Source organism: Herpailurus yagouaroundi, unplaced genomic scaffold, assembly GCF_014898765.1.
Source record: "Herpailurus yagouaroundi ecotype Mexico unplaced genomic scaffold, PumYag 185, whole genome shotgun sequence".
NCBI classification, from domain to species: Eukaryota; Metazoa; Chordata; class Mammalia; order Carnivora; family Felidae; genus Herpailurus; species Herpailurus yagouaroundi.
The window spans coordinates 13,221,058-13,242,987 of NW_024412416.1; the positions used below are offsets into that span (position 1 = coordinate 13,221,058).

Genomic DNA, 21,930 nt, shown 5'->3' on the forward strand with positions numbered 1-21,930 from the left:
TGCTTTTTACCTACGAAAAGGTGAGTATGCAAAATGTGTATAAGTCATTTGGAAGAATTGTCTCATAACAGGTTAAAGACACGATCTGTTATTTTACCCAAAGACCCTTATCTTCCAGTGACATTAAGTCATCTCAGATGTCAACCCAGGAAGACTCTCCACATGAATTTAGAGACCTCCTTTTGTCATATAACGAAAACTGTATCATCCTTTTTTGCCGTGATAGACATCTAAAAATTCAGTTTAGATCTTAATTTAAGTGACTATCTCATACCTAGAGACAAAAGCATATATAGATTCTCTGCTCTAAGTTTTCTTTTGGCTGCGTTTTAATTGTTCTACCATTTAATAAAGCTTTTAGAATTATAAACTGACAGAAATGATTTTCTGAGTTCTAAGTATAAATGATAAACATAATTCTCGACAGGAAAAATATGGCTAGCTTCCCTTTCCTGTTGTAAAGATGCTTTCATACAGCAGTTTGGCAAGTTGAGATGTGCTAGAACTTTTTGTCCTGTGTTCTTGGGTTGGAAGTTAAATTATATATTAAGACTGTGAAAAATACAAAATATTTAAAAAATAGTCCCTTTGGTTACTATTTCAGTGTTTAATTATAATACTAAGTATTCAACTACATTGACCTGCTGTTAACTTAAAACATATTCCAATTCAAAATAGGATATTTCCTCTTTCCCTTAGTCTTTCTCTTTTCCCAAAAGATACTCCTTATAGCAGACAGACTGAAAAATTGGAATCAACCAAGTGTTCATCAGTAGGAGAATTAATAGGTTCATATCCGAATATTATATAGCAGTTTAAAGAAGTGAGGCAGATCTGTATATGTACAAATTATCAAGTCATACCGTAGATGCACAGTGAAGTTGAAAAATGCTATTTCCCACAGGCAAAAAAATTTACTGACTTTTTAAAAGGATGTATTTATGAATAATAAATCCTCAATACAAATTTAGGAAGGCTACATGCCAAATTCCTATCTAATTTCCATCCGGGGAAAGGAATTGTGGTATTTGTAGAAATTCAAAGGGGCTTTTTTTTTTTTTCTGTAATTTTTCAAACGTTTTACAAATGTATAAACTTGCAGTTGACATATTGTAAGATAATATTATGTGAAAGTGCCCAACATGAATAGCTTTAATTATATCTCTAGCTTTAATAACTGATTTAATGTCCCGGGGTGGATTCTGTGTTTTTGCTGACACAATACTAGGACATTGAAAAAGAGGAAAAGATCATTTACCAAAAAACCAAAACCAAATAAAATTACTATTATATATATATATTTTTTTTTTTTTTTCTACTGATACCTCAAGTTCTTCTGTTGACCTTTCCTAACCCTTAAGAAATCATGGAAATTTTAAGATAACAGTACAATGACGGTGGGTTGAGGGACAGCTAAATTGGACTGAAGTCAGGTTGGCAAGTTGTCATGCTGTTTTTGTATTTATTTCTTTCAACTTTAACACCCACAATTTATTAAGTGAGACTGTGGATAAAAGAGGAAGCTCAGAATCCTGTTTGGACACCGTTTAGGAAGGAAATCAGGTCTTTATGGGGCACCCCCTTCCTCTTAGCCACTGGCCAGGAAAACCATCTTTCTGTTTAAAACCTATTCAATCCGAGAGGTGGAGTGACTTTGGGAAGGAAGGTGACCTCTCCCTTGTAAAGTGGAATGGCTGTGTTTCCCCCCATGACTTATTCATCTCATTTCCACCACTGTTTATAAGAACACTTGTGCTGAATGCTTATAGTGACAGCAATAGTCAGTTAAAATATGACTCAAATTCCATGCCCTCAAATTCCCTACGTTAATTCGAATCTTTGCTCATTACAATTGCAAATGGAGCTTTTGGGTAGTTCGAGCTTTGCTAATGTCCTTTTGGGGTGAACAGGTATGCTTCTTACAAGCCAAGAGTTTAATCAGTGCCCATACTGCTGTGCATAACAAAAGCATGGCTGGCCCCAAATCTGGAAAGAGCTGGTCTTGAAGGGTCCAAGGTCATTTCCAAAATGGAGGTATTTCTCTTAGATGCCTTACATGCTGGGGTCCAATGGCAGATTAGGGTATAAAGGTGACGTGACCTGCTGACTGAGGGAGGAGATCAGAGGAACTCGTGTATTTTGAAAACTTTTCAGCGTTTTGTGTGTTGTAAATATTTGTGGATTTTGACCTCAGCTTCAGTGATGCTCACGTATTTAATTTGCATTGCTTCACGGCTGTGAAACACTGATCATCTTATTAAAATCAGTCCCTTTATTCATTTCTCAAAAAATATTTTAATAACTGCTTTGTTCGGAGAGAATTTTAGACTTACAAAAAAGTTGCAAAGATGATCCAGAGTTCCTATATACCCCTCACCTCGTTTCCCTTGAAGTTAAACTTTTCACATTGCCATGGTACATTTGTCAAAACTAAAAAAAAAAACCAGACATTGTGTTTGACTGTTAGCTAAACTCTGGTCTTTATTTGGATTTTACCAGTGTTTCCACTAAGGTCCTTTTTCTGTGCTGGGATCCAACCCAGGGTACCACATTGCATTTAATCATCTTATCTCCTTCTGTCCTCTCATTTGTGACAGTTTCTGAGTCTTCCTTTTTCCCATGACCTTGGCAATCTTGAGAAGTACTGGCCAGGAATTTTGTAGAATACTTATCATTTTTAATAAATAAAAATGTATAACTGCTGGGAGTTTTGAAAGAAAGCCCACATCGACCTATGAATAATTTGTACGACTAATTTTTCCACTAATAACCCAGTTTCAGCCTGGTGGTTGTTACTTTATCTTCTTATCAGTTATAACAGCACTCTCGAATTTAAAGTTGATGCATGATGAATTTCAGATTTGTTGCCTGTCTGCTTCATGTGTGGGTGCCTTGTACAGTCTCAACTTTACCAGTTCAGTTTAACCCCCCTAGAAAGTTTGTATTTTTTCTATTGTTTGTGACAGATTCGAGATGGACGACCAAATTGCTACATATTGAAGAATAAAGATTTAGAACAAGCTTTTAAAGGAGCTATTTACTTGGAGATGGACCTCATATATAATCCGGTAAGCCAAGCTGGGCCATACATCCCAGCTTCTCTGTACCTAGCCTGGCGAGACTCAAATCTGCGTAAAATGTTTCTGAAATGTTGCAGCTAGAGAGAGAGAGAGAGAGAGAGAACAGGGTTTTAAAACTCAGCTAGAAAATCAGTTCGGGACAATCCGGTTTTCAGCTCGTATTAATCCTGTTGAGCCAGTAGAATTGATGGTGTTTAATTCTCAATACATCTAAATGTCAAAGAAAAAGAAAAAAGCAAAAATTGAAGGGGAAATTCGTGTTTCATCTTTATCACCTGTAATGTTCTCTAAGGCAACGATTGGGGGTCAGACAGGTATTTTCAAGCCTCTGACATGTTATTTAGTTGTTAAAGTAGATGTCCTGCGAGCCAACACTATCAAGACAAGTAATTACCCATTTGGAAAGTACAGTTAAGGGAGGAATTTTTAAAGCGTACCTTAAACCTTTAGTTCAATATAAAATATGTAAATATTCCTTTGCCAATCTTTAGGTGTGGGCATAAAAATCTGTTTAAAAAAATTTTTTTTAATGTTTATTTAATTTTTGAGAGAGAGAGGGACAGAGTGTGAGTAGGGGAGGGGCAGAGAGAGGGGGAGACACAGAATCGGAAGCAGGCTCCAAGCTGTGAGCTGTAGCCCAGAGTCTGATGCGGGGCTCGAACTCACGGACCCTGAGATCATGACCTGAGCCGAAGTTGGATGCTTCACCAACTGAGCCACCCAGGCGCCCCCAAAATCTGTTTTTTTTTATAGCATGGATCATGTTTAGTTCTATAACATATTCCTTGCAGCAATATACTCATAACATCTATAATAATACCTAGTTTCTGGTTTTTTACAAGTGGAGATCTACTTGAAAGATACTCAAACGATCTGAATATAGAATTTTCCAGACTGTTTTTTTTCCATCAAACCATTACCTCAATAACAATATCTTTTTAGTGTACTGACCTCGTTATCAAGGCTTTCTAGAGCAACATACATTTCAAGTCTGCGGGTCCATGCTTGGATTTCAATGGTTTCTATGATAATTGATTAAAAATATGGAATTATGATGATGGGCAGAACTGGCATAAACAAGTTCAGAAGTCAGCGCAGTTGATTCTTCGTAGACCTACAATGTGATGGTTGTGAGCAGATTCCTAAGCATGCAGAGAAGTGGCCTACTTAGCTGTGACCATGCATATGCCATGGTGTCAGCAGTAGGTTCTAGAAAGGAAAAGAAGAGCACAGGTTAATCCAGTTAGTGGTATACACGAATGTAGGATAATGGAGCTTTTACAGTAATTATAAGAATGGCGGCCATTTAGTGGCCACCTACAAGGGCCCAGGCTCTGACATTATTTCATTTAATCCTCGCGCTAATCCTGGTAAATAGGTATCATTAATGCCATTTTATGATGAGCGAACGGAATTAAATAAGAGAGCTGATTTACTAGTCAATGAGTGAGTCAGCATCCAGCTCCAGATCTTTCTGTCTCTGCAATTATTCCCGTGCTGCCCTGTTTCTTGTTTAGTGTAGCTCAGAAATTATTCATAAAATCAAGGACGGAGACATTTTTATGTTTTTATTCTCCACAATGCTAGAACTCTGGGTACAGTCTTCAGTCTGGAAGCGGTTGGTGTTACTTCCTCTTTCCCCCGTTGATTTGCCTTCAAGGAAAATCCTAAGTGCATCTTGTGCCACAGATGACCCTTCATTTCCTGTTTTCTTCTGACAAGCACTTGAGTATAGACTACACACAGGGGCGCCTGGGTGGCTCAGTGAGTGCAGCATCCGACGGTGGCTCAGGGTCGTGATCTCACAGTTTGTGAGTTCGAGCCCCTCTTCGGGCTCTGTGCTGACAGCTCAGAGCCTGGAGCCTGCTTCCGATTCTGTGTCTCCCTCTGTCTCTGCCCCTCCCCTGTTTACACTCTGTTTCTCTCTGTCTCTCAAAAATAAATGAAACATAAAAAAAGTTTTTTTTAAATGTATAGATTATGCACAAAGGTGAAACCTGAGTTTTAGGGAGGAAATCTTTACGAAAAATACATGCCAGTTATATGATCTTCCAGTTGTCCATCTGATGAAGAAGGACTTGAATTTTATTCCTTGAGACTTTCCTAGAGTATGGTGATTGGGACAAACCGCTTCACCTCTCTCAGCCTCAGTTTATTCCCCATAAGATGGGTCTCAGAGGATACATCTCCTTATTTTTCCATATACTTGGGAGGAAATGAGATTCTCGGTGGAAAGATGTTTCCATAAGCTGGAGACCGGTTTTCACAGACCAAGTATTCCTGGTAAAAATACAGTTTTAAAACCCTGAGAAGGAAGTCTTGCTTTTTAGAGACTAGTCCAAGAACTTCATGAACCCGCTCTGGGCCGTGGTTAAAACACCTCTGGTGATTTTCACAGTGGATACAGCTCAGTCCAGAGTCTCCTGGATCCTGTCTCACCTGCCCAAGTGACCAGCTGGTGAAATGAGATCCCCGGAAACACGTGCGGAGCCCAGAGATTAGTCTCCATTTCTCTGCTCCCTGCCGGGGACCTTGGGATCAGAAGATACTGGTTTCCACGTTCTTCCCAGTCATTAACGAGAAAAAGAAGAGAATGAAGTCCATTTAAATGCTGCCCTTTCCCTTTTCTCACCAATGATGTCTTTCTAGGTCAAGGCGAGTATTAGGACCTTTACTCCCAGAGAAAAGCGCTTTGTTGAAGATAGCCGCAAGCTGTCCAAGAAGGTAGGTGGGTACAGTCAACTGGCTTGTGAGTACACTTAGGACCGGAAGTGCTTATTAGTCATTACTTAGCGGCTCGCCCCACCTCCCTCCTCCCCTCCTTTCCATCCTTCCTTCCTACCACCCTCCTCTTCCTCCCCTTCCTCCCCTTCCTCCTCCTCCTTCTCCATGTCTCCCTCTTCTCTCTCTCTCTCTCTCTTCCTCCACCCCAGCATCTCTCTCCAGCCCCGCTCCTTCCTTGTCCTCCCATCTGTCCCAAAGCAAGTCAGCACAACAAGAAGGGAAAGACTGGAAACCTATGTTGGATGAAGCAGAAGGAGTCAGCTGCCCATTGATCTCCTGGATCGTTCTATAACCTAGTGTCAGCCTCTGTAGACGTTCTCCCGAATTTACTGGACGTGCCTAGCCTCCTTCAGGTAGAGCCAGTTCCCTGTCTGCCCTTCCAAGGTGCTGTGCCCAGAGAGTCCTTCAGTGGATCAGCCCAGCGGATCTTAGGGGCGTCTAGCCTGGAGGTCACCCACGGCCTGCTCCTGCCACATTCTTATTGTCTAAATATTTGGAACGTGTTGGCATTTTACCTCCTTATGAGTTAACTGCCCCCCCACCCCCACCGCCGCCGCCTGTTTCCCTTAATTCCTCTCTCATCAGTTTAACAAAAAGTGAAGATCGTGGCCCAGTAGGGAAAGTTTTGAATTTTTTTTTTTTTACCGTGACCTTTATGTTTCTTTTCAGAGTCCCTCCCTGTCTTATTCTGATGACACAGTTCAGAATTTCACTCGGTACCTATTGTCCCTCTTCAGTTGTGTAACAAAGAACAAAGTGTCCCTTTTTTAAAGTGTTTATTACTTCCACCATTTCCTGAGGGGTGAGCAGCTGTGGATTACATAAAGCAGTTAAATATAAATGCATCTCCTCAGCCTTTAGTTTCCCATGAACTTGTGGGCACACTTGGGAAGGGCCTGGAATGTCTTTCGAAGGGAGCATCCCGATGTTTTCTTTCGGCCTGCCATAACATGGAGTGTAATATGTGTTGGGTGTAATCTGAGTAAATGTCATTTCTTCTTCTTCTTCTTCTTCTTCTTCTTCTTCTTCTTCTTCTTCTTCTTCTTCCTCTCCTCCTCCTCCTCCTCCTCCTTCTCCTCCTTCTCCTCCTCCTCCTTCACTACCACTGCCTCGTGCCCTATTTACTTGCAAGTTAAAACCCAAGTGGAGGTAGGTGGGGTAGCTGCTTGGCAAACAAGTTGAAATGAATCTGGGTACTACTGGGAGAAAAGACGTGTCCTTTGCCAAACAGGACCTCCACGTGGGGTGGCTTTGAGCTCTGAGAGCATCAGGGGACTGGGGGGCTGAGATCCTGGGGTATGTTAGGATCCTCCCCACGTGCCTCTCGCCACTGTGTCGCCATGTTTTTACACAGTTGAAGCTTGTGTTTATGATCTGAGTGCTTGAGATCACTTACCATGTGACAGCCACAGAGCCCCTAAATTTTCTTCACAGTCTGCAAGGTTAATACCAAGATGGACCCCATTGTAGAAGACAAGAGATGTTAGGAGGTAGGAGAGCTGGGTTCTCCTCCCAGAATTATATTTTCCTATAGGCTTTTTTTTTTTTTTCCCCTGGACTACGTGAGCTAGAATACTTGTACATTTAGTTTCCAAAGCAAAACCATCCATTTACTTCCAAACTAAAATAGATATTCACTCCCATGCTCTCTCTCTACCTATCCCTCTCTCCCTGCCTCCCCCCACCACACACAAATTCACGCACACATGAAATGCCAGGCTGCTGTAGCTTTTACCAGCTCAGTTTTGTCCCGAACACTATTAAAACAGGCTCTTCTCCATCAAAAGAGCTGTAAAATGCATTGTATGTTTTTCCCTCTCTGGATGATCGTGTTAAAAAAAAATTTTTTTTAGAAGAGGTGTTAGGACTTTTGCTTTCTATTATTATTTTTTTAATTGGCAGCTATACACAATATAATTTAAATGCCCAAGCTGCCTGATCTAAAGAGAATATTTGGAGTATTTAAATCTAGTTCCATTTTCCATTTTTTTTATTAGATCTTATCAAGAGATGTAGACCGTGTGAAAAGAATCACCATGGCAATGTGGAATACAATACAGTTCCTTAAAAGCTGCTTCCAGTGGGAATCCACGTTAAGAAGTGCAGTAGCGTTTGTGGTAAGCTTCCTTTTTTATGTTCAGATGATTTGCCTCTGAGTCCCAAATCCAAATGCAGATGGGTTTTATTTTACGGACGTGAAGCAGAATAACGCGTTCACCATAGCTGAAGTTCACACCTGTAAGGAAATCGTAAATGGTATCCGTTCATCTTTCCGAAATACACCCTAGCATGGGTGATTATACTGGAGATGTCTTTGTAAGACTGTACTTACATCAGATTTGCCATTGGAAATCCTTTAAATTACCCAAATCTTACTCCTATGCTATCAGTAAATTTAAGAGATCCAACGTTTAGACATTTTTAAATGGTTTTTATTCTCTTAAGAATGTGTCTCTGTACATGGTGGTGATTATTATATTAGCATTAACTGTGTCTGTATCAGTCCCTCCGTGGTATACATTTCTCTCCCCCTGTCCCAGTGAATGCCAGTGTTTTTTTTGAAAAAGGACAGGTGAGGGGCACCTGGGTGGCGCAGTCGGTTGAGCGTCCGACTTCAGCCAGGTCACGATCTCGCGGTCCGGGAGTTCGAGCCCCGCGTCAGGCTCTGGGCTGATGGCTCGGAGCCTGGAGCCTGTTTCCGATTCTGTGTCTCCCTCTCTCCCTGCCCCTCCCCTGTTCATGCTCTGTCTCTCTCTGTCCCAAAAATAAATAAAAACGTGGAAAAAAAAAATTAAAAAAAAAAAAAAAAAGAAAAAGGACGGGTGAAAAATCACATGACTACATTGCTCTAATTTATGTGTTGAGTAAGTATTCACCAATTTGATCCCAAAATTTATTCATATCAATCCACTTGAGTCATAATTGATGACCTCCCATTACACGGTGACCCACCACCACAAAAGAGAGTGACTGATGTGTGTGAGATGCACTCTTCTCTCTGATGATGCTGGCCCGTCCTTATGAGGTGTAATAAAATCACAGAATCTCAGCAGAGCAGCAAGAGATCTTAAAATCACCCAAGTTAACCACTGAGAGTCCAGGAATCTGACGAGGCCTTGAAAGTTGGTGCAGTGCCCCTCACATTACATCTCTGGACATTCTCCACCATTTGCAAAAGGACTTGTTCTTGATGAGATTGGTCTTGTCAGACGTGGGAGGAGAAACCAAATCTCTCCACTGCTAATCTGGTGCCTTTTATATCACTCCATTAATCTGTGTAAGGTGCAAAAATCACAATAGGGCCTAATAGGGATGTGTGAGTGATTCTGAGTCATGATCATTGGTAAATCATGATCCATCTTGTCTCTGGTTTTTGTTGTTGTTGTTTGTTTGTTTGTTTGTTTTAATTGTCATTGTTCTCTCCTACCCCACAGGCATATCCTCATTAAAAAAAAAAACAAAAAACACAAAAAACGACAACAAAAAAAACCTAAGATGTCTGTGGCTTCAAGGTCATTCCCACTGTTATTCCATAAGCAAGTGTACCAGCTCCACAAGAGGCTTTTTCTTTGCCATGGAGAACATTCTGTTAGGTCTAATTAATTTTAGATTTTCATTGCTTCAAGATGTAGCAGGCCTCTCATGGCTGCGACCTTGACCTTTAATATACTTTTTCTTTGGTCTGAAGTTGCTGAAAATAAGCGGCCGTAGTAAAAACATGAGTAAGAATGTTATTAATCCGTATCTGTCTTTGTCTTGGCATTTATTCATCTTCTTCCCTTTCTTACGTTCTCCTCAGCTGGGGGCTTCATGCGTTGGCTTCCTCTTCAGCGCCCCCCCCCCTTCACTCCCCACCTGAATTCTCTTCAAAAACTTTCCACGGAATGTTCTCTTGTGATTCTGGGCAAAAGAGGAAAGTCAACACAATTGGTGGCTTCTTCCAGTCAGCACCCCAGCCAGCCCCTGTGAGGAGGAGAGGATTTCCTCCTTCTTGAGCTTGATTTCTGGCAGTGTGATTTTTAGAAAAACAGAGCTCCATTGCACTGGCTCATGTAGGGGTGTGACAGAAATGATTAATGGGCTGCCGGCCTGATCTGAGGAAAGATTAGAACAAATGAATAGAAATAGGTTGTCTGCTGGGGGGGGGGGACTTCTAAACGGGAAGGGAGCTTTGGCAGTGGGGCCCCCTGTGCCCCGTCCAGTGTGAGGGTCGTCCCTGCGGCCACCGCACCGGGGAGCACACGGCCAGGCTGGCAGCCGCAGGCGGCCACATCATCCTTTCAAGGCCCCGTGGCCCCACAATGTGACTTCGCAAGAATACCTGGGTTTGGAAGATGCTGGGAGTCTCCACTGTCGGTGTGTGGCAGGGGACATTTGCCACTGGGCATCGGTGAAAACGTGCAGTCATTTAGGAATGACGCGCATGCGCCTTTTCTCTGAAGGTCCTGGAACGGAGGGTGCTGCCTTAAAAGCAGGCAGTCTTCAGTTTTAATTTGAAATTCCGTGTTGGAATGTTCATCCCAGGCTTGCTTGGGCCAGCCGTGGCGGATGTCAGCGATAGGACAGATCCGGAGAGGTGGTATCTCCCCTCCCTAAGCCGATGAAGTGTAATCTTATTAGAGAATGTCTCGGCCGGCCCTACCGTCATGGTCATTCCAAGACTATTTCTGCTCCTAAGGCAAGAGCGTGCAAAGACAATATTTTTAGGATAGAATTAAAAAAAAAAAAAAAAAAAAAAAAAATATATATAATTATATATATATATATGTTAGTCTCCCTTACTATATTTTAAGATTATGGGCATCCAAGCCTTCATTTGGGGGGAAAATATTTCGTTTTTGTGGCTCTTGCCTACCTACTTAGGTTAGCCACCTGTAGAGTACGGATGGGCGATTTCAAGCTTAGGGGCCACCCTTGGCTGGGGTCCTGGGTCCTTGCCTCCGTGGACTCCGTTAAGGGTTGTCTTTCTGCAAAGTGTTGGATCCTCGGGTGACCTGGGCCAGAGAGAGAGGAAGGGGAGCCCGTAATGCCAAAGCCGCACTTCTTCTCTTATATCCATCGCTGCCTCCAGATGGAGAGCACCGGACTTGTCCCTGGTGGTGCACATTGCTTCCCTCCTGTGATCTACGGAGGACAGACCTGAACCGAGGTCTCAGGCCAAGGTTTTACTAAACAATAGGATGGTGTTTGAAGGCCTTTCTGTATCTGAAACGAGGATGAGTGGTACCTGAGGGTTCGCTGCACAGGTGTGAAAGGAACCGTTTTTGCCGAGCCTGTTCCTAGTGGGGCTTTTCCTTCCCCTAGAGGTCCAGGAAGTGACTCTGGCGTTGTAAGCTAAGGGCAGAACTCAAGGCATTTTTTTTCCTAACTTCTGTTCTGTCAGATGACGTAAAATAGCCTGTTGACATCACGTCAGAGTCTCTGTTTTCAGATGATACAAAGCATGGGCATTGTAGGATCGTGTTCAGTGTATTCTGGCTATTAATATTAAGACTCTGTGAAAGCAGGGGTACCTGGGGGGCTCAGTCGGTTAAGCGTCCCACTTCAGCTCAGGTCGTGATCTCAGGGTTTGTGGGTTCGAGCCCCGCATCCGGCGCTGTGCCGACAGCTCAGAGCCTGGAGCCTGCTTCGGATTCTGTGTCTCCCTCTCTCTCTCTGCCCCTCCCCGGCTCGCACGCTGTCTCTGTCTCTCAAAAATGAACATTAAAAAATTTTTTTAAGACTTTATGAAAGCAACGCATGCATTTTCTAAAGGTTCCTATGGGTGTGTATATGGATATATCATATCTTGTTGAAAGCAGGGTTAAAGACAAGCAGCCTATCAAGCTACAAGTCCGCATGGTGTTTGGTCACAAGTGGGTGGACAAACATTGAAGGATTTATCTTATTAGACTGTCCAGGCGTAAACCTCTCCACCATGGGATTCATCCCCTGTCCACTTACATGGGTGGCCGTCTTCTCAATACTCCGAGAGGAAAGTTGTCTTTAATTCGCTGACACCTGCCAAACAAATGCGACTATATAATGTTGAATTCATTGTTATTGTCAGAAATTAAATTGGGGTTTTTTTTTCAAAGCAAACCATTCCACACCATGCGTCTGCAGGCTCAGTTTTCTTTATTTGCTAGAATGACTGCGGCAAATCTTGCTCATTATGTCTTTTGAGTCTTTCTCTTTCTTCCAGGTTTTCTAGATGTGTTACTGCATTGTGTTTCCTGAGCTTTACTGGTTATCAATTAAATATTCGTTTCTTTTCTTTTCTTCTGCCCAGAACCTCATATTCTCAGCTTTTTCCAATTGCAAAACAAATTCATATGAGATGTCAGCTATTGACAGGGGTCAAAGGTAACTAAAAATCATGCCTCGAAGAAGCACATCTGTGTGTTTCTGTATGACTGGATTTGTAATTACATGTGGTATTTCATAGACCTGCGTGTGGTCATTCTCAGACATAGACTTTGACCTCTCGGAGTCGTTAATAGCTCATGTTTCAGAGCTTACTGTGTGTTAGGCACAGTCCGAAGCATCTTACAAGTGTTACCAGTTAGAGGTCTCACCAATACCTGCTGATGTCGATATCGGTTATTACCTTCTTTATACGGATGACAAAAATGAGCCCAAAGAGGTAAAATAGAGTATCAGAACTCACAGGCTTTTAAGAAGCACGGGCTGGGATATTAACCCAAATCACCAGGCTATAGAGTCCATGTGTTTAACCATTGGGCTATACTACCTTTCACTGATGTTCAAGATGCAGTGATTATGGTCCTTGTATTTAGATAGAAGATAATGACTGTAGGGACATCTATATCGGTCATTTCAGATATGTATTTAGATGTTATGAGTGGGTGTTAAGCCTTTTCCAAGATGCCTTGTGTGTGGGGGGGGGGGGGGGGGGGAAAAACCCCCTCATTATTTGGGTGGGAATAATTCTCTGTCATGATCATCGTATTCACAAGAGATAGAGCCGGAATTAAAGAGGCACAAGGTGCAAATGTCTGTACTATCTCCGGAGAACAGCCCAGACCCTGGGAATCATGTGTGTTAAGACATCCTTGGAATAGCTTGATAGTCTGGAAAATCTCAGTGCCTGGTTCCAGACTGAGCCCCATGTGGGAGACTGAGTTATTTTTACCCACTTTGTAGGGGAAGCTCTTGGATGATGGAGAAGGATTTTCAAGAGAGCGTGAAGGCTGAAAACCACTCCATGAAAGGGTCATGGATGGAATCTACACTTTTGCCAGATTCTTTTTGAGAATTCCGAGTTGTTCAAAATAAGGGATGGGTAGAGCCAAGCACATTCATCTACGTATCTACACTAATGCATTCCTTCCAGATGTCTTAAAACAGCAGCTATCAGAGAAATAGACCATATTTCTGGTGTGCGGGGGCGGAGAATGGGTGCTCTATTGTCTATCCCTGTATTTCAGTACAAATATGTGATTTAAAGATAGTTAGGATGAATTGAATTTGCTCTCAAAAGATAATTCTGCGTTGTGATGTTTATATTGTGAAACCAACCATCCGTGTGGGGTTTTTGTTTGTTTGTTTTGTTTTTCTATTGGGAACTTGAATGTAACAAACCCCAATATTGTCTATAAAGAGACCTAAAGTTGCATTGTGGCCTAAGTGAATTATTTTTTTTTCATATGAACAAAAAAAAAAAAAAAAAAAAAAAAATTTACTTGACAGATGGCATCATCAGAAGATTATTTTAAATAACCAAGGCCTCCTAATGCTGTAAAAAAGGATTGCATTTTTTTTTTCATTTTTCCACTAGTGTTTCAGGCACACACCTATTGCATCAAGCAAGGGAGGCAAGTCTGTGGGGCATTGATGGATTCCTTATTTTATTAAATTTTTACTTGGACGTTTGATGTTAAAAAGCAATCTAAATCTACCATATATCAATGGGTCTCTTCATAAAGCTATGATTTTAACATCTGTGACTTTTTCCCTCAATTTTTTGAGTGTCAGAAAAATGAAGAATTTCTTCTTCAGGGTCGACAGGGCCTGCAAAATGATACATAATTTAAAGCATCAATCAACCTGCCCGGCCCCTCCCTGTAAGGTTAAAAAATACCATTCCCCACTTTCTTAGTGATGTCCCGTATTTAACATACACAAATCCTTCACTTTTAGAGATCCTGGGATGTTGAGAAATATGAAATGATTTCACACTGAACTCAAAAACAACAGCAGCAGTAACAGAATGGACCCTTTCAACCCACACGCGCACATGTGCTTAAACATACACACACACATGCGCACACACACACACACACACACACAGACTAAGAGAAGCAAAGGTATTCGGGGAATACAAAGTTTCCCCATGGAAGATTTTGTGAGAACGGTTTAGCTAGCATTTCATAGGAGATCCTGAGGATTGCTTCTGTCCATGATCCGTTCTGTGGCCTGAAGAACGTACAGATTGAATTTACTTTGCTACGCACAACCACTATCATGTGGAATTTTGTTTCAAATAGGACTATTAAAATAGTGCTGGTCCATATCTTTTTGATGCTTCTGATATTTATGTGTTCACCGTGTCTAAAAGATTTACTTCTTCTTTAAGTTCTATCATCAATTTATTTACAACTAGATGCACCTGCATTTGATCAAACATTTGGTGGTGGTTTCATATCCACCAGAAGTCAGTTGTCTGTGCAAAACAGACATCCCTGCATGTTTGGTAGGTGTTCTTGCACTTGCAGCTGAAGGTTAACAGTATTTCTCTAAAGCCGAAAAAAAATCCAGTTATAATAACCATTTTGTCTGGAGGAGAAGATATTTTTTGACATTCTAAATGTATACATCCATACATATGCTCAAAATGTACATAAAGATATTGTATAAAATGCTGAAGATATTTGACAGTTTATTGTTTTCTTAACATTTATAAGACGATTTCCCAAATCTCCGTTTTCACAGAAGACTACATAGGATACCTTCAAAAATATTTTAAGGGTTTTTTTTTTTTCCAGCACTTTTTCATAAGAACAATCCATCAGTTGCCCATTGTGATTATAATTTTTACAACATAATTGTACCTTCTATTGACAACTTCTCAGGCATTAACTAATTATGCCATTTAATAAAATTATAGTAATTGCATTAAAAGATTATCTGTTGAAAATTTAAAAGGACACTCTTCACTATTCTCGCGTATTTTCATGTTTATATTTTCAACTCTACAATTGAATTGCACTTTCAGACAGAATCATAGCTATGCGGACTGAAATCAGGTGGCATTTGGAGCATCCCAATTTTGACTAGTAAGCGTTAGATCTAATTTTTTTTTTTTTTCAGATCTTCTTCTTCTTCTTTTTTTTTTTTTAATTCCTGGAAGAGCATACATGGCCAGTCTTCACGTGGCCCCATTCGATAGCAAGTGAATGGTTGACTCTCACTTTTGTATTATAGGTCCAGGCCCTGTAGGGGAATGCTTCCGTAATTACCTGCTGCTTCCCCTACACTTTCTATCGGGATGTGCTCAGACACACACATTTTCTGCCTTCTGGATTTTTCAGGCTGGCGGCCATGATCTTTGGCAGATTCCAGTGAATTCAGGCTAGTTCTCGGTCTCTCTACTGTCCAGAGATACCCATACTGTTCATTCAAACTTGCTCCTGAGTGTAGGGTCTTAAATCTTTGCGAAAGAAAAGCCTCTAGAGACGATGTCACTCCTTGACCTAGCCAATGCCTTCTTCAGGCTTGCCCCGTTCATTCCCTTCCTCGCTTTCCACAATCATTGCATGTCTCGTGTCCCATGTACTGTTAGATATTGAGATACAAAAATGAAACTGTCACACTAAGTCCTTACTGGTCTCTTATCCAGCACCCCCCTCTCTTTCCCCATCTCCCTCCATTCATCCCTCTCTCTTCCTCTTTGTCATCCATCTGCCCCTCCTTCCAGCTGCTCCCCAGCACCTCTCCCCATTTCTCTTGCCACCCTCCTGCTTCTCTCCCCTACCCTCTTACATCTGAAACCACAGAGGTGCCACACAGTGATTAAAGCACTCCATAAGAAAAATCAAATTTGTCCTTTGGAGATCAACTTAGATACTATTCATGAGGATAATTTAAAAATGTTCAATGGGCTACACATGTGGGTAGGGATTATGATCTGATGTAACGATCGGTAGGCACAGTGTTGTTCTAACTCAGAGGCCTCTCTAAAGCAGGCGCACACACACGCGTAGGCACATAGTTGCTGCTTCCTTGCAAAGGATGTTATGTGAGGACTTGTGGAGGACCTGTTCCAGGACAGGGCAGAAGTGCAAATCATAGTATTATATGCCATACAATTAGCGTTCAAGAGTCATCTCTTTTTAACGCTGATTCACGTGCTTGGAACCACCAAATGCAAAGCATGTGGTTCTATCTTTAAAGCTATAGAGTACTAAAAAAAAAAAAAAAAAAGCTATGAGCTGTGAGAATATCTTCATGTTTGACCTAACCTAATTAATTCTTCACATCAAAGGTGAAGAAATTGTATTTCTATGCCCTAATAGTTCAGGTTGATGTCAAACACTAAAGGCACATTCAGTGTAACGTGGCTGTATGATAGAAGGGTCGTATTAGGACCCTGGGAGCTCCAGAATGAAAAAGGCCCTGTGTACCTGTTAGGTACACAGTAGGCTTCTAATGAGTGCTTCTTGGAAGGGTGCTAGAATCAGTGAAGACCATCTTTTACCAGATAATGCTTTCTTTTATTATTTATTTTTTTAAATTAACGTTTATTTATTTTTGAGACAGAGAGAGACAGAGCATGAACGGGGGAGGGGCAGAAAGAGAGGGAGACACAGAATTGGAAGCAGGCTCCAGGCTCTGAGCCATCAGCCCAGAGCCCGACGCGGGGCTCGAACTCACGGACCGCGAGATCGTGACCTGAGCTGACATCGGACGCTTAACCGACTGAGCCACCCAGGCGCCCCGATAATGCTTTCTTTTTATTCTAACTTCTCCTCTGACTGTAACAGCCTAGGTCCCCATCCGAGGGTACAGTCCATAGACCGCCTTCATCATAACCTCGTTTAAGGTGCCTTTTCCTACCTTTTTCTCAAGGCTGCCTATCCAGAGTGGGTGCTAATCTACAGCAAAACGGCCACAAGACAGCCAGCGGTAGGGGAATGAAGGGAACTAACAAGTCTCTAACCCGGGTCAATAGCCCCTGAACGTCCGGGGGATTTTATTTGTGATTCTTATAGAGATGAGTACTTCTCCATCTCTCCCTCTGTTTCTATATGTGACGCCTGGATGATGCAAGCATCTTGCACGATGCCAAAATGGAAAAGAATATCTAGAAATAGAAGCAGAGGAAGAAAGAGCCCCAGAGTGTGTGAAAACAGTCCTAAGTGATTCCCTGCGTTGGTCTGGACCTGTTGAAGAGTGTTGCTCAGTCCTTGTATTTCTGGCTAATTTGATACAGTCTTTTTTTTTTTTTTTTTTTTTTTTGGGTCCGACCTTGGCGGTTTTTTTAAAACCTTTCATTTTTATTATTCTCCCTGGCTGATCTTTGGGGCTCCCCATCAGGTGGCGTGTGTTCTCCGTTGTCTGGCTGGGCTTGGCAAGCCGATGGCCCTTTTATTGCCGTGTGCAATGCGGGCATGCCTGCCTTAGCCTGTAGCCTGTAATTAGACCCACCACAGGTGACAGTTACAGGAGAGCCTGGTAATCATTCTAGCTGCCTGATCTGATGTTTATGGAGAGAAACCTTCTTTGTGGTCTGGTTAGGGTTTACTCTGCTATATTGTACTTTTGCCCTTTGATTTATGATTTAGGAAGGCGTGTTTGGCTACCTCATCTCCTCCCTTGGTGTTGTGTCGTTGGCTTTTTGGATAACAGCTCATTTTTTGGCGATTTTCAGCGGCCGATATTACAGCCCTGGCGTTCACTAAAAAAGATGCGAAGACCATTAAAATTCAGTTCAATCTTTTATCATCTAAGCCATATTTCTGCACGGTGTTCATTGACTTCTAATGTCACTGGGATTTTTTTTAGAGTTCGACGCTGTATCTTTTTCGTTGGCCCTTTACTTTTTTATTTCTGAGCAGGCTTTTAAAAATTTTTGCTTGAAGTCATTGAAGAGGCTTGATTCAAAATCGAAGAAGTGCTTCAACTTGTCAAAAAAAACAGGGAGTGGGGAGAAGAAAGAAATACACTTCTTAGCTCACTTGGTGTTGAAAACAAGACCCTCGTGGCTTCCATTCGAACTCTGGAGAAGCATGGAGCTATAGAATGTTAAATCGGAGGACCTTTCACATTCGTCCACATGAGAAGAAACTGAAGCCTTCGGGAAAGGGATTTTTCCCAAGGCCTCCTGGCTTGTGAGAACACAGGATGCTTAGCCCCTGTACCGCCTGTGTGATACGTGATGTGTGCTGTCATAAACTTTGCAGTTATGGTTTTAGTTCATGAGTATGAACTACATCTACACGGTAGCCGAGAATTATGTTATTGAAAATGAAAGCAGCCTTTTCCCCATGTCTTACATTTGAGAAATATTCTATAAGTCCGCAGACCTGCTTCTCAGAAGGGTAATATGCCCCGGAGGAACAAAAATCTGTATCATTACTCTGTGTGCATCTGGGTAACCCGTTGCTTTCAGGGGGTGGGGTTTTCTAATCCAGACTTTAGGGTGACAGTGACGAAGATAACATGATGATCGTGATGGTGGTGATAATCTGTGCTTTCGTGTGTTTTAAGTTTTGACCTCTGCTCTTAAAACCTGTTCTTTATTGGGCTACAGTAAAATACGTAGTCTCACCTTTGTCTTTTGTTTAAAAGCAACAGAACACTAAGTATGAATTTGCTAATATATTTTTTTTTCCTCTGGAAGAAGTCAGGCGTGTGCAATTAAAAACTTTTTTGGAAGCTATTCGCTAGCAAAAACTGCCTTCCTTGGGAATCATTGAAGTCCTCACAATTTTTGTAAGGAAATTTCCATGGGCTAACTTTTCATCAGAAGTTGCAAAATTAGAAAATGTGATGTGTGTTTTGCTGTTAAAAAAAAAATGGCTGCCTGTGGCCACCGTCACCTACACCTCTTTCATAAATTTAATTTTGCATTTCATTGGTGATTTTTATGTATTTAGTAATGTGTATTTTTTCAGAAGATAGATAATCGATAGCCCCAAAATTTGGTCCACCCCAATACGCACATACAGACACAAAAGAGAGGACGAGGAGGAAGAAGAAGAGAAGAAAGGAAAAAAAAAAAAAAAAAAAAAAGAATGGCAAATAGCCTATTGCTTGAGTTTACTTAAAGATAATCCTGCAGGTGGCGATAGAAACTCATAAATGATAAAAGTCCAAGGTAAATTTCTGTGGATTGCTTCTTGGGGATTTTAATTTCAGCAATTTATTTTTAATTTAATACAATCATCTACAAGCAGAAATCATTATGTGAGTTTAAGGAAAAAACTTGGGGTGTTGTATAATCTCTGAGTTTATAATCACTTACTCAGATATTCTATGGCGTTCATCTTTAGGCACAAGGGATGAGATCTGGATTATTGTCAAGTTGGTATAGATTTCATAGGACAACCATTTAAAGCCCATTTTTTCCACTCTTAATTTTAGTTTTCTTAACCAAGATTTTATGCCTATGCCATTGGTCAGGTTTATAAAGTCCTTTGCTATTGAGTACGAAGTTGCTTAGGTGCAGTGCTTGCTTGCTGCGTGTGTGTGCATGTGTGCATATGTGTGTGTTTACGTGTGTGTACACAGACCTTCACATCAGAGTATTAAATCCAGTTTTTTCAGGAGGGCATTTTCTTCCTTAGGTAATTGTTCATGGTTAGTTTTAATCTGAGTAGGATCACGAATTGCTTGAAAGCTATTTTACCCGTGGATTAAAAACATAACATAAGCACTTTCTTTAAAACATTAGAAGAGGCGTAGTGGATATGGTAACGTTCTTTCCATGTATTTTCATGATTTCATTTTGGACCTTAGGCATTGTCAAAGTAAAGTGAAAGCATTCAGTCGATCTTTCTTCACTGCTTGTTAAGGTTTGAAAGTTCTTAAATTGCTTTTTGTGAGTATATATTTTCATTTGCCATTTTTTCCCTTAGATTTGGGTTTGAAGATGCTAACTCTGAAACGATTTGCTTAAACATAAAGCTAATAAGCAACTCTCCTTTTTTCTTGCAGTGTCATTCAAAAATCCTTCGCAGTACACATTTCTTGATTCTAAGAAAATGTAATTATTTTGGTTTAAATGCTTTAGACTATTTAGATCTTGAGTGTCTTTAACGGACGGCTGTGATGGTCTTGAGCAAATTATGTGAATTTTGGCCTTTGTCTCTCTTCTGAACATTTCACTAGGTCTTGTGATAAAGTTCAGAACAATAAGGTCTTGTATACCATAAGCTCGGATACAGAATTTCCTATAATGGAAGAGGGAGGAAAAGAAAAAAAAAGAGCAGAAAAGAAACCTTCTAGCCTTCTTACATTCTGTTTCAATTGCTATTCCAATTACTCATGAGGGAGAAAAGTGGAAAGGAAGTCAGACTCTCAGAAAACCTATTTTGCTGTCTTCCTATAAAGAATATTCAGTTCTCTGCTCTGTTAGCAGCTGACCAAAATCTAATCCATTAAAAAATATATCGCAGTAAGCAGTTCTTGAAAATGTTTATAATAAATGGTAAAAGCCAAGCTTCCACTGTGAGATTAGCAGTTGGAACAGGATGTGTTCATCAGGAAATAGGTTATTGCCTGACCAGTGTGCCCTGTCCCGTAACCCGCAGGACAGATGAAGATTTAAAAGCTTGCAGTGCAAGGAGTTTGTTTGATTTCCCCTCTTTGCTTTCTTTTGCATATTCCAGCGCGGCTGATCACACAGGGCATTTTTCTCCATGAATCCATTATGAAGTTCATCTTGTTGACAAAAAAAACATCAGATGTTTTAGAGGTTGCCCCCCCCCACCGGCCCCCCTGCGGCCCATACTCATCGAATGACCTATGCATATTAACGCCACTCTAGTTGTCTCCCCTTATCCGCGGTTTTGTTTTCCATGGTTTTAGTGGCTGCGTGTTAACCGCGGTCTAGGAGCAGATGATCTTCTCTGATGTTATGTCAGAAGGTCACCGTAGCCTAATACTCCGTCACCGCGCCCACGTCATTCACCGCCCTTCATCTCTCTGCATAGGTATTTTATTCTCTCACATCATCACAGGAAGAAGGGCATGTATAGTAAGATATTTTAAGGGAGAGAGAGAGAGAGAGCATATACACAAAACTTTCGTTATAGGATGTTGTTAATTGTTCTGTTATCATCCATCTCTGTTGTGAATCTCTTACCGTGCCTAAATTTATACATTAAGTTTTATCCCAGATATGTAGTATAGGAAGAACAGTATATAAAAGGGCTCGGTACTATTTGTGGTTTCAGACAATCCACTGGGGGGGTTCTTGGAAGGCACCCCCCGCAGATAAAAAGGGCCTATTGTAATTCACTTTTACAGAACAGACTCTGTAGCTTTAAAAAATAATAAGAGAATCGTGAAAGACTCTTCCAGAAGTCTAGACTCACTCTCCCCCCCCCCCCCCCCCGGCTCGGCCCATCTTAAAGATAGAGGAAAGAGAGGGGGGGGGGGGGGTGATTTTCCTGCTTTTGCTTGATTGCAGTCCAGTCTCAGACCTAGTGGGCAGTGGTGCTCATGAATAATGCCTTCTCTGTGGATGATACCTATAGTAACACACACGGAGTGACTAAAAGATCAAATACGCTGGCTAAAAAGCCTTAGGGAAGCATTATGTGTCTGAGGTCTGATCTATTGTCTAGGAGGTCGGAGAGTGTTAATGCACTCTGCAAAGATTACACTCCCACTCTAATTGCTAAGGCACTTCCTTAAAGGATTTAAACAGTCAGGAAAGGTGACGCTCCTTGTCAGTTTTTGTCTTCTGCCTGCAGTTGAAGTCTATCTGTCTTTCCACTGAGACCACTAGATCAAGTAACCTAGCCATTGGGAAAGGCGCAAACTCTGAATGAAGAGGGAAAGCAATGAGGAGAGGGGTTATTTACAGCTCCATTATGACTTGCTCTTTAAATGCTTT

The 21,930-nt window shown here is 41.3% G+C and overlaps 1 protein-coding gene across 6 annotated transcripts in view; it reads left to right on the forward strand.

Moving 5' to 3' along the window:
• The window catches only part of MCTP2 (multiple C2 and transmembrane domain containing 2), a 244,812-nt gene that overhangs the window by 161,443 nt on the left and 61,439 nt on the right, over positions 1 to 21,930 (forward strand). For all 6 annotated transcript variants that reach the window (XM_040493757.1, XM_040493756.1, XM_040493758.1 and 3 more), the window contains 3 exons: positions 2,967 to 3,068; positions 5,730 to 5,804; positions 7,862 to 7,981. In XM_040493757.1, the coding sequence (XP_040349691.1) occupies positions 2,967 to 3,068; positions 5,730 to 5,804; positions 7,862 to 7,981 (297 nt within the window). The remainder of the gene's footprint in view (positions 1 to 2,966; positions 3,069 to 5,729; positions 5,805 to 7,861; positions 7,982 to 21,930) is intronic.